General features: G+C 41.0%; 1 protein-coding gene across 1 annotated transcript; it reads left to right on the top strand.

Moving 5' to 3' along the window:
- The first annotated feature begins 349 nt into the window (after positions 1-349).
- ST8SIA3 (ST8 alpha-N-acetyl-neuraminide alpha-2,8-sialyltransferase 3) lies at positions 350-9,305 on the top strand. Its single transcript, XM_075932628.2, has 4 exons — positions 350-528; positions 1,910-2,032; positions 4,192-4,749; positions 6,033-9,305. Exons 1-4 carry the CDS (start codon positions 350-352, stop codon positions 6,313-6,315), a joined length of 1,143 nt encoding a protein of 380 aa, XP_075788743.1. The 3' UTR covers positions 6,316-9,305.
- The last annotated feature ends 3,871 nt before the right edge of the window (positions 9,306-13,176 follow it).

Genomic DNA, 13,176 nt, shown 5'->3' with positions numbered 1-13,176 from the left:
CTGGCTGTGGGGGAGATCAGAGTTCAGCAATTAATCCCGAGCCGCCTCGGAGCGGCAGCGCCTCTCCCAGCCCCACGCTGCCCGCCGGCATGGCATGAGGGGCAGCCGAGCCGGGCCCCGCCAGCGCAGCCCGCTGCCATCTCAGCGCCGCACCCGCGCGCCAACCCTCCATTTTATTCTCGCTCCCGGTGGCTTCGGCTTCCCTCTCCCAGCCGCCTCCCCCGCCCTCGCCCCCCGCCAGCGCCATCGCAGCTCGCTCGCTGTAACGCCAATGGGCCGGTTTCTGTAGCTTCGCTCTCCTCCCCCCCCCCCCCCCCGCCCCGCTTGCAACTCCATTGCTTTGCCAGGCATGAGAAATTGCAAAATGGTCCGGGTGGCGAGCGTGCTGGGGCTGGTGATGCTCAGCGTGGCTCTGCTGATCTTATCCCTCATCAGTTACGTGTCCCTGAAAAAGGACAACATTTTCACCACCCCCAAATATGCCAGCTCGGGGGTGCCCCGAATGTACATGTTCCATGCGGGATTCAGGTAAGTGCCTGCCGTTTCTCGCTCCCTTTTACACGGGAAGGGGGTCGGGAGGGGGTCTTGCAGCCTGGCTCTCCCCAGGCAGCTCTTTGTAAATAACCGCTCCCCCCCCCCCCCCCCTCAGCTCTCCGAGTCAATCGATGTCTGGGCTTTCACAGCAGCGGCCCCTTGGTCTGGGTGGTGGGGAGGAGGATGCTGACTGACCTGGGGAAAGACTCATGGTAGTTGATGATCATGGTGGCTCCACGCCCGGTTCATATATATTCCAGGGGGCGAGCTAATGGCGCAGGCGCCCTGGTCCCTTGGATTGAGGTGGGGAAAGGCTGGGAGTCCCCCCCCCCCCGACTTCACTTGCAACCCCCCACCCCTTTGCATTTTCTCACCATCAGGGAGATTCCAGCCCCGGGTCCAGCGCAAAGCCACTCCCTGACACACGGCTTCAGGCTCAGGGCACAGGGAGCTCTCTGAAGTAGACCTCAGCCCTCCCAGCACCTAGAGTGGTCCCCTGTTCTCCTTCCTCCCCAGCGGGCTGTTCTTCCTGCTGGAGACAGAGCAGGGAGGCTCAGATCCCCACCTTCCAGGGCGGCTTGGATCCTGCATTGCATTTGATTGAGGGTGGGGGGGGGGGGGCGAGGGGACCACACTGCAGCATCCCTAGGAAATCCCAGGGGTGAGCTCGACGAGAGGCCAACTGGCCTGGACCATATCGGCAGAGCTGGAACTCCTTTCGAAGCCGCTCTGTACAGGCTGATGTAGTCCCTGTGTAAAGCCCCTGGCACCTTCTGGGGACACATGATGAAGAGAAATTTCAGCCCCTTCCCCACAGAGCTTTCGGCACAAGGGCAGGCAGGCTGCACGCCACATCCCCCAGGGAGCGAGGGAAAGGAGAGGTGTTGAACTGCTGGAGCTTCTGAGGCTGGGAGGGGAAGAGACAGGAAAGCAGGGACGAAATGAACAGGCAGAACCTTCTTATCGTAATAACCCAGGCCCGGAGAGTGGAGCTAGCTGCTGGAGACTGCCTGCTGGTCGATCGCTGTCCGTGGTGCTGATTTACACTCTGAGCCTGCCCATCTATTTGACTTCAATTCCAGCACTGTAATATTTTTGACGGCCATTTTATGAATTCTGCAGGGCACAGAAATGTATAAAGTCTCCGCTCAGATTGATTTAAACAGAGAGTCCAGACTCTGCCGGCCGGGGAAAATGGAGATTTTGCTCAGTTTCCTGCCCATTAAGTCATCCGCTCTGAAACAAAATCTTTAAAGTTAGCCCTGAACAGTTTGCTAATTCCGTGTGTGTGTGTGTGTGTGTGTGTGTGTGTGTGTGTGTGTGTGTGTGTGTGTATATACACGTATACACGTGTACGTGCCTGCTTATTTTTCAGGTCTCAGTTTGCACTGAAGTTTCTCGACCCGTCATTTGTACCAATTACAAATTCTTTGACACACGAGCTGCAGGAAAAACCTTCCAAATGGACGTTTAATAGAACAGCGTTCTTACATCAAAGGTGAGAGAGAATCAAGCCGAAGGACTGCTTTGTGAGGCATGGGGCTCTAGTCTAACCTCATGCAGTTCCATTATCCTTCTTCCTATTTACCTTTGGTTGGTGTATCTTTAGAAAATATAATCAAGCAATTATAAATACTGAGCTATGTGCAATGTGCCAGAACTCTTGAGACAAAGAGTGAGTCAAAACATTTCCCAACAAGGTGAAGTGTTTAAAATTATACAAAATAAAATACATCACTGTCTTAGTATAATTTATTATTTCATTAAGTACCCAGGCGGTTTTACAACAATGGACAGTTACCGTTGTACTAAGTGGGATGTGACCATGCTTATCAAAATGACAATTAAATTGCTCTTATTTCAAGATAAATGTTTTTAACTTTGAGTCAACTTATAAAATATCAAACACTATATTCATTAAAATAAAAAAAGTTTAAATGAAATTTTCAGTCAATCAGCTACCACTAATTCTGTAAAATTGCCGGCTATCTCTGTCTTTATATCCATAGCCATTTGTGGTTGTCTAAATCATGGGGCAAGAGATTGAAACATTATTGAGCCAATTAAATTAAATTATTTCCATGATAATTTGCACCTCAACTTCACCAAATTCAATTTAACAAGACAACGTGGCAATGGAAATTATTCCTCAATTCTCTTCATTTCCTCAAAACTCAATCTTTGGAAGAATTTAATGTGACGTGAAATTAATTATTAGTTTATCATTGCTGTTCTTCTTCAACTTGTAATGTTAACACTGGTAAATGCTGGGCCAGTCTTCTTTCTTTACTTTTATATATGTTTAGCCATTTATCTTCGGTGAGTGGAGACTGATGTCATAAACTAGCCCATTAATGATCAAGGAATACAGATTTTGCCTGAAAGTTGCCCACTGTTTTTAAAGGCTAGATTGTGGCTTGGACCACACAACCAGGCAGAGGAGTAAGAATTTGGGCACACAGAAGATCTGAGCAATGTGTCCACTAACTGCTTCCTTGGAATGGGTAGGAGATGTGATGAACTTTGGGTCCACTTCCTTTGGTCCCTAGTGTAGGGCTGGGGAAAATAATTTACTACTGATGTAGTCCAACACTAAATTACAATCCTTCAGGGGCTCTGAAGAGTAGAAAGGAAGCTATGGTCTTCCCTGGGGTGTTCCTGGAATGACATCACAATGTGCTACCACTATGGCCTGTGTTCTTGCAGCACAGTCTATTACTTAATAAATATCTCAGCTGCACCTCTCTGTTGCTGTTAGTTAATGCATCAAGATATGCCTTGCATGTATCTGTTAGCAATAGACCATAATTAGGCTACCCACTGGGATTCCATTACTGCTTAGATACTTGAGGATGGTGAGCTGGAAGAGAGATTGTTTTTCATAAACATGAGCAAATAAAACAGTAATGGTTCATTTTCTAGTTTTATCCACTGCAGGAGAAATTCCAGGGTGTTTTTAGGATTCATAATAGCCCTTTTAAAAATTCCAGTTTGCTTGTCCCAATGAGATATTACGGGATTATGTTTATGTAAGGGGAGACAGTTGAATGTCATTTACTTTGTGACTCAAAGCTTCTTAATGAGGTACAAGAAGCACTTGTATTAAAAATTCAGCTACATTACTGTTAATACAATTGAATATTCTTGACTGCTTCATTTTGTTTTAAGTACATCTTGGCAGATGAGAGCAATCCAGTCTCATCAAAGCACTCCAGTTCACTACCATGGGTGAAATGTACCCCTACCCAGAGGATCAGCACAAGGCCCTTGTGTTGCCCTCAAGTTAGGGTTTAAATAGGACTTAGTGTTTTGCCGAGGCTCTGCACAGCAGTGAATTTCGTCCCACATAAACAGTACACAATTACAGTCACATGCCTCAAACTTAAGAATTAAGGAAGTCCTATAATGTTGGTGTTATTCTGGGTAGAACCTCAGCAGTGCAAATCAGCAACCTCCATTAAAGTCAGTGGAGTTAAGAAGTTTTGAAGATCTGGACCCACAACTCTCATGACTTCATATCCACTTGAAAGCTGACATAACTTTACTCCAGTCATTTTAAATAAAACCAACTGTGACATCAGAAAGAAGCCCTCTATTATGTATAAAGGGGAGCAACACAATGAAATGTTTTATTTTGTTTTTTGTATTTCATTTTAGGCAAGGAATTCTCCAGCATGTTGATGTAATAAAAAATTTTTCTTTGACCAAGAATAGTGTTCGGATTGGACAGCTGATGCATTATGATTATTCCAGCCATAAGTATGTTTTCTCTATTAGCAATAACTTCAGATCATTGCTTCCAGATGTCTCACCTATCTTGAATAAGCATTATAACATTTGTGCTGTTGTTGGAAATAGTGGAATCCTTACAGGGAGTCAGTGTGGACAAGAAATCGATAAATCTGATTTTGTTTTTCGTTGCAACTTTGCTCCAACTGAGGCTTTCCAAAAAGATGTTGGAAGGAAAACCAACCTTACCACCTTCAATCCCAGCATCCTGGAAAAGTATTACAACAATCTTTTAACCATTCAAGATCGCAATAATTTTTTTCTGAGTTTAAAAAAGCTTGATGGGGCCATTCTTTGGATCCCAGCTTTTTTCTTCCACACTTCAGCAACTGTTACAAGAACATTGGTTGATTTCTTTGTTGAGCATAGAGGGCAATTAAAGGTCCAGCTGGCTTGGCCAGGAAATATAATGCAGCATGTCAACAGGTTTGTATTCTATGTGTACTTCATTCATTCATTGAAACATATATTGCTAACCACATACTTTATTTCTTTTTCATTCACAATTCAACTGATATACAATGTCTAAAAGATTAGGACCTGATCCTGCTCACATTGAAGACAATTAACGTTTTGCCATTGACTTTAATGAGAAGCACAATTAGACCCTTAATGTAAAATTCCCTCCACCCCCGCCCTTCCCCACCCCGGTACAAGAGTATCACAAGGCCAATGTGGGATTTAATTCAGAGTAAGTGGGAGGTAAGTGGTTGCATGGGTTTTGTGCTGGCCCACTGCACAAGGACAAATCACACAATGATTCACTAGCGCACCATCAACCTTGGCTGTAAGTAATTATAAGCCAGCCTATAGCCAAAGTGATCAGATAAACTGGGTGGCATAAGCAGGCTTGCAATTCAGACTAGTTTTCACTGTAGGCACTCTTGTTCAGGATGAAGACTATAAATGTAATGCAATAAAATTGGCATAAGTCATGGTGGGAAACCTAAGGTGGCCCACGGCTTGCCTGGATCTAGCCCCTGAGGCTCAGGGCCTCTTCCTCTCCTCCTCCCCCCCAACATTGGAAAGCCCACGCTGGTGCTCTAGCCCTCCCTCCCCCATCGCTCCATCATGGGGCTGGAACAGACAAGATCTACTAGCCTGGGCCCCCCTAGGCTCTGGTGCATGCAAGATGGGGAATGTCAAGAGTCTCTTTCTGCTTCTCAGTCGGGTGCCATGTCAGTGAGGCATTTTTTTTCTTTTGCTTCTCACTTGTGTGTGGCAATAATTATTACATGGGTCAGTGGCCCCTGACCCAAAAATGGTTCCCCACCCCTGGCATAAGTAGTCATAGTCTTGTAATGGCTGTCTGCACAAAGGTGAATTTAACCCAAAGACCATGATCCTGCAGTTGCCTCTACATAGACAAATGGAAGCCTATGGGTAACCGAGATAGTGCCATTGGAGTTCTCAAATGACCAGGGATCTTTCTGAAGACAGGAAATACTTTGCAGGATTGGGAACTAATAAGCAGATGTCCTAATGGGCACCATTGCAGACAGGCACAAAGAAGTCTGTGATAAACTTGTGCAAAGATAATGTTTTCTGTAAAGTGCTGTTTTAATAAGACCTAGCCGGAATAGTAACTCTTATCTTATACATCTGATCACCTATGAATATTGAAATTTTCCACCCAACAACCTGTTTTCTTATGAAATGATCATATATAGAATTTTCACCTGAATCAATATCTGCTTATTATTTCACAGGTATTGGAAAAATAAACATTTGTCACCCAAGCGACTAAGCACAGGTATTCTTATGTATACTCTTGCTTCTGCAATATGTGAAGAAATCCACTTGTATGGGTTTTGGCCATTTGGATTTGATCCTAACACCAGGGAAGACCTCCCCTACCATTACTACGATAAAAAAGGAACAAAGTTCACTACCAAGTGGCAGGAGTCCCACCAGCTGCCTGCAGAATTCCAGCTGCTCTACAAAATGCACGGTGAAGGACTAACTAAACTGACTTTGTCACATTGTGCCTAAGAACTTGAAACTTGAAGTGCCAAATGATTGTTTAAAAAGTGCCCAAAACTGAATGAAACATTCTTTAAAATATAATTAAAAAAAAACCCCTAAAATATTTTCCATAATATAAAGATGCTTTTTAATTGCCCTTATTACAGCTCATCAAAAGGTTTCGGCATATTTAGCAATGCAGAAATGTTTAACAAAATGTACTGACACTACTTATGGTCTAGAAAAGTTTAAACTCTTTAAAATAGACATTTTGCATTTGTAGATATGCTACTAAATAAGTTTTAAAATATTTTCATATGTATTTTAACATTACACTAAATGCCTCTAACCACCACATTTTAATGTTCCTTGTTAATTAGAATTAGAACTATCAGTTTCAATATATTGCTTATCTTACAGCTATTACTATTAATAGTGAAACATACACATGTTGTGATGGCTAATAGAGAAATCTAATCAACATGACTATTTAGTTGAAGTTCTTTAGAATAGATTCTGATTTTTCACAGCTTTCAGATGATCTGTGGACTTGTATTTGGCATTTTCCTAGGAATAATATTGAAGTGATGAGCCTTGTCATACCTAGATATATACATTGATCTTAGGTTACTTCAGTGTTATAATTCAATCTGAGACAAATCCTAGAGTCAGACCCACTTAAATCAATAGGAATGTTGTCATTAACATCAATGCAACTGAATTTGGCCCTTTGATTTTAAAAGTAATGTATCAAGATTAATAATACAATTTTTAAACATTCCTATTCTGTGATGAGCAGACCTCGGGCATCCGAGGAAGAGCCCTTTGTAACCATACCCACACATCCTCAAAAGGGTTGTGATTTTAGGAAAATAAATCCTTTTGAGGAAGAGCACAGTTTACAATAGTCTTTTTGTCCTAGGCTCTGCTATTCCAAACTCCCCTTTAATAAAGTTTTTGCTACACTCCCAGTTGCCACAAACCTAACCTACATATCTAAGGCCACTACAAGAAATGGGATTTCCACTTCCTACCCCATTGCACTGCACTACCTGCCAAAGCTCTGGTTCTGCAATGAGCTCTGTGACAGCTCTGGAATCCACCCATGCAGGCCTCATTACAGGATCAAGGCTGCAACTAGCCATTCAATTTTTGCATACATTGTTTATTTTTCCTTTTAGTGCTACTGTACCTCAAGCACGATTATCCTATGTGTTTGGAGTGACACACTGTGTTGTGTTCCAAAAATAGCATCCATATTGGGTCCCTCTCCATGTCCTCTTAAAAAATGTGCAGAAACCAGGGTAACCATGACATTATTTTTAAACCAGTGTATATCATTCTGTCTACAAAAAAAGTATAACAATGAAACTTAATTCAACAAACATCTTTAATAGGTTTATTTGGGAGCAGTGGGGATAAAGCTCTGTGCCAACAATAATTACAGAATAAAATTACCTGGCTAAAATTTTCAAACTTAGGTGCCAAAAAATAACCACCCTAAACCCATATTTAGGTAACTAAGTATTCATTGAAATCAATGGGTAATGCAGGGTTCTAAGCCCATTTGTAAATCAGGCAATTTATATAAGGGCCTAATTTGGAGTCCTACATTTGGAAATGTTGGCCATCATGTCTCAGGCCAATTGATTCTAATAGTTTTAAATTAAAACAATTATGCTTAAAATATTCTAACAATTTTTATATTATTTTGTATGGCTTTAAGTGAAGAATAACTAAGTCCTAGAGGTGTCTGCGATAATGATGTAAAATATCACACATGCTGCTATCTTCGTTTTTTCAAGATTCTTTATCTACAAAGTAGAAATAGAACTTAAGAAAGGAAGACTCCACGGTAATCTAGACTATTTTAATCAATGAGGAATGGTCTCCCCCTCCATGGAAGCCACTGAAACGTTTTCATAGCCATGGTACTGTTTGCTGAGATGGTCAAGCTAGCATTGGTGAAGGATGATAGTGGGGGGTCACTGCTTTATTTAGCATATTCCCCTAAAGCATCCATGGTGAAATGCTGACCCTAATGAACTCAATGGGAGTTTTGCCTTCAATTTCAACAGGAATTTCTGCCTCTGTTCTTTTCGGAGTGAAAATCTGCCTGAGACTTAAAGTGAAATCCTAGCCCTAATCAGGCTAATCAGAGTATTTCCACTGACTAAAGAAGGGCCAGGATTTCACCCTTAATGCCTAGCAGCATTAGTTCCCTTTCTAGGTTTCCACCTCCCTCAGGATTCCCATTTGAGGGGAGCATGGAGCCCATCAAACCCACCTTGTAACAACTTTAAAAAACTCTGAATCCCAATGCTTTGTGATGGAAAAATGAATTCTACCCCTCTGACTTTGCATCATCAAACTCAGCCTGTGCTATACAGTCTTATTAAAGTGGTAATACCACCAGCAAAGGACACCAGCCCCATTCACTGAATGGAGATACTGAAACAGCAAGAGTATGAAAACCATTTTGAGAATTCCTCTTTTACTGGTAGAGAGGACATCACCAAAAATTGCTGGTTTTGTTTTGTAAATAGAAACTTAAAACTGAAAGTGTTTAGGAGGAGGTTAGCTATACCCCAAATCACAGAGTTAGAATATGCCATCATACTGTTAATGGATTACTTCAGATTCTCCTGTTTACAAAACACATTATTGCAAAATTGTCTTGCCCAGTTGTATAAGCCTGCATCTGCTTTCCTTATTGTCTGTCCTGCTCAGTATTCTTAAGAATTAATAGGCTAGATCAGGTGTTGTTATTATTGAGTGTCCTCATAGTGGTACGGTACCAATGTATTATGGCTCCATATGATTAATTTTTGCTATTTTATTTATTATTTGCATTGCAGTAGCATGTGGAATCCCGTATTTGAACTTAGCTCTTCATTGTGCTAGCCACTGTTTTAACACAGGACAAAAAGACAGTCACTGCCCTAAAAAGCTTACAAACTAAACATTTAAGGTATGTCTAGACTACATGGCTCTGTCGACGGAGCCATGTAGATGAGGTTTCTAGACATAGGGAAATGAAGCAGCAATTTAAATAATCGCCGCTTCATTTACAACAAAATGGCTGCTGCATTGTGCTGATTAGCTGTTTGGCGGCACAGCACGGTAGTATGGACGCTCCGTGGTCGACAAGGGAAGCCCCTTTTGACTGCCCCGGGAAACCTCATTCCACAAGGCATAACGGGGTGGTCGACAAGGGCTTCCCTTGTCGACCGTGGAGCGTCCAGTCTACTGTGCTGTGCCACCAAACAGCTGATTGGCACAGCGCAACAGCCATTTTGATGTAAATGAAGCGGCGATTATTTAAATCGCCACTTCATTTCCCTATGTCTAGAAACCTCATCTACATGGTTCCATTGATGGAGCCATGTAGTCTAGACATACCCATATACAGTTTCACTGGCTACTCTCTACCTTTTATTTAACTAAAATCTGATGACTAAAAATGTGCTGTATTGGACCCATTTCTTGTAACTCCTAATCTGCCATGTTACATCGTGGAAGTGATTGCTATGGTACTCCTAAAGTGCAGCAGGATGTACAGACCACTTCCTGCTAGCTGTGCCAAGGAGTGGAGTTTTCCTGCACCTTTTGGATGATGATGCCATATGATGCCCTGCAGAGTGATGTGTTATTATGACTGATGCAAGAGTGTGGGGAGTGTTCTATTAATTTAGATTGAATAGATGGTCTAAATGGGTTAACATAATCTAGTCACTGTCCAACATTAAACAGTGTTAAACAAGGTTTGGGGTTTGATATACAGAAACCTCCAACTGCTAAGTACCGTGGTAAATATATTTTTAAATATCCTTTTAACCTTTTATTAAAGCTACAGGAAGGAAAGGAAAATGGTAAAAGGATGCAAAATGTAAAATATTAAGTAAGGTTTTCACTTTAAAACATCCCGTTTTCCCTTTCCCTTTAGCTGCAGAAAATTTTTAGAAAAGAAGAAAAATCTTTGATAGCTTCAGAGAGGTAGCTGAATTAGTCTGTAACAGGAAAAACTTAAAAAATAACAAATAGTCTGGTAGCACTTTAAAGACTAACAAAACATGTAGATGGTATCATGAGCTTTTGAAAGTACAACCCACTTCTTCAGATGACCAGTAATCTGAATAAGTGGGTTGTACCCATGAAAGCTCATGATACCACCTACATGATTTGTTAGTCTTTAAAGTACTACCAGACTATTTGTTGTCTTTTAAGTTTTTTCTTTGTTTGATAGTCTCTTATAGATGGTACCAAAGATGGCAATAACTGTCCTTTTGGAAAAAAAGAGCTGAAGATAGTTGAGATGGGCTGGAACTGTTGATCCTGGTGCTATTGTTAAAGTTTGATCCTATTGCATCAAGAATGATGCTACTTGGGATTCAGCTGGAGCCAAGTAGAGGTGGTGATATAATCTGAGTCTCTCTCTCTCTCTCTCTTTCTGGACTGGTCTGGTCAGGAAATCTCTCAAGGTCAGGATGATGAAGGTCCAGGGAAGTCCAAGATAATGAAGGTTCACCCAAGAGATGGTAGGGATTTCAGACATAATAATGAAGCTTGCTCTAGGAGCAATCTTTCTCCCCAATGTCTCCAAAAGGAATGGAAGGTGGAAAGGCACAATTCCTCATTATTTTGTCCACCAATTAGGCCTAATTCTTGCACACCAATTTTGGTTCACTAATTTCTGGTTCCACACTTTTCTTGCTTACAAGTATGATCTTAACACGTCCTTGAGTTGTATCAGTAGGCTTTGTGGTATGGACTAGTTCAGCCTTTCTCTCTCCCTTTAACACCTTTTTCCTTCAGTGTTTGCTGTTATTGTGACATCTTATGAACTTGGACTGACTTTTTACAATTTAACTCACAATATGGGTAAATTTGTAGGCCCAGCTATCACAGCTGAGGGTGGGGGGAGGGACAAGAGAGGAGCAAGAGAGCCAGTATTAAGTTCTAAGCAATTTTTTTTCTGGGTCCCTATGTCTAAGGGAGGTGGAAACATTATTTACATATTTTTTTAAAAGGAAGAATGAGAGTTATGCAGGGTAGGGTTCTGCGTGAATTATTAACTTGGTACATCAATTAATAGTTTCCAATGTACTTTACTATTGGGTTGTACAGTATGTGTGTGTGCTCTATGGAAGCTAAGTCCCTTCTTAATTCACTGTGATGTATAATAGTCTACCTTGGTATACACACACAGCATCAGTGTGCATCTAATTCTATAAACTGTGTCATGTTTTGCACTGTATGGAAATAATAATCCATCTGAACTCAATCACTAAAGAATAGAAAATAATGAAGGAGGTTTCATAACTAGTGGCTCGGATTTTAATTGAGTGACAGATTATTAATTTCATCTGTTGTAAACTGTCATTTTAATCTAATTAAGTAAATATGAACATTAACATCATATTCATTTTAATGCTGAGGCCAATATGTTGCATATATTTTTGGTTGCTGGCTCTCAACTATAAGAAGTTATATTGTCCAACAGTGTCAGTGTCTGGCTACTGTACATTGGCTACATAACATAATTATGTCCACATTAGGTATATAGTTATGTGCAAGTTTAAATTACTAATGAATTTAATTAGATGTAATCACAAGTAAATATGCGTTAGTCTAAATGAATGTCTAAGTACATGTTCTTTCCATCAATTCATATAGAGCATCTTCAAGAGACATTTTCACAAAGAGTATCAAAGTTCACTGTGAGTGCCACTTTTTAGCATAGTGGCATCATTTGGATTTAAATCTGGATTTTGGGTTGGTGTCCTGATCTAGTTTTGTTATGCACTGCTCTACAATTTCCTGTTCAGAAAGTGGATTTATTTCTCCTGTAGAATGTGTCAGAAAAACTTCATTGGAACCATTTTTCACTAGAAAAACAGGGTCCACTGAAATCAAAATACTTCATGAATCTGTATTTTAAAAAGGAAAAAAGTTTCTAAAATGTTAAAAGATCCCATTTTGACATTTTTCAGAACAAAATGTTAACGTTTTCCCCTTAAAATGGTGTGGCTTTTTCAATGTTATATTTAGTATTCTATATTACATATATATTACATATATATTACAATTAAATATCAACTAAAAAGCCAAAATTGAAACAAAACAGTCCCTATGCTTTTCTCTGAAACTTTCTGTAACAAAAAATTCTGAAATGTTCAGGTCTCTTTCCTAATCAGAACAAAAACAAACTTTGAAAACTCAAAATCCTGTACAAAACTAAATATTCCAATCTTTACACAGCTGTAGACTACCACGTCTACACTGGCGCGTTTTCATGCAAAATCTCTTTTGTGGAAGAGTTCTTCTGCAAAAACTCTTCCAGAAGAGAGCATCTGCACTGGCATGTGCTTTTGCACAAGAGATGTGCTTTTGTGCAAGAGCATCCATGCCAGTGTAGACGCTCTCTTGCTCAAGAAAGCTCTGATGGCCATTTTAACCATAGGGCTTTCTTGCGCAAGAAATTCATGTTGCCTGTCTGCACTGGCCTCTCCTGGAAGAGCTCTTGCGCAAGAGGACTTATTCCTGAGCGGGAGTGTCAGAGTTCTCACGCAAGAAGCCCTGATTTTATACATTAGAACGTCAGTTTATTTGCGCAAGAACACACGGCCAGTGTAGACAGGCAGCAAGTTTTTGTGCAAGAGTGGCCACTTTTGCACGAGATTGCACCAATGTAGACACAGCTTCCAGCTTTTTTTTTCCTCATAATTTTTCTTCCTCTTATTTTTACCAGAGGGCTGGATTCTGTTTCAGTGCCTTTTGCATTCATAAAATGAATTGCAGGTGCAAAGATTATGGGAACAAATGGCTCTGTAAAAGGGAGGCCACTCTTCTGAAACTGTATCCCAGAACTGTTAAAAGAATTAGGCA

This window comes from Pelodiscus sinensis, chromosome 6 (assembly GCF_052426305.1).
Source record: "Pelodiscus sinensis isolate ZL-2025 chromosome 6, ASM5242630v1, whole genome shotgun sequence".
Classification (NCBI taxonomy): domain Eukaryota; kingdom Metazoa; phylum Chordata; order Testudines; family Trionychidae; genus Pelodiscus; species Pelodiscus sinensis.
The sequence above is the reverse complement of the archived record's forward strand: the minus strand, read 5'-3'. Positions and strand labels throughout refer to the sequence as shown.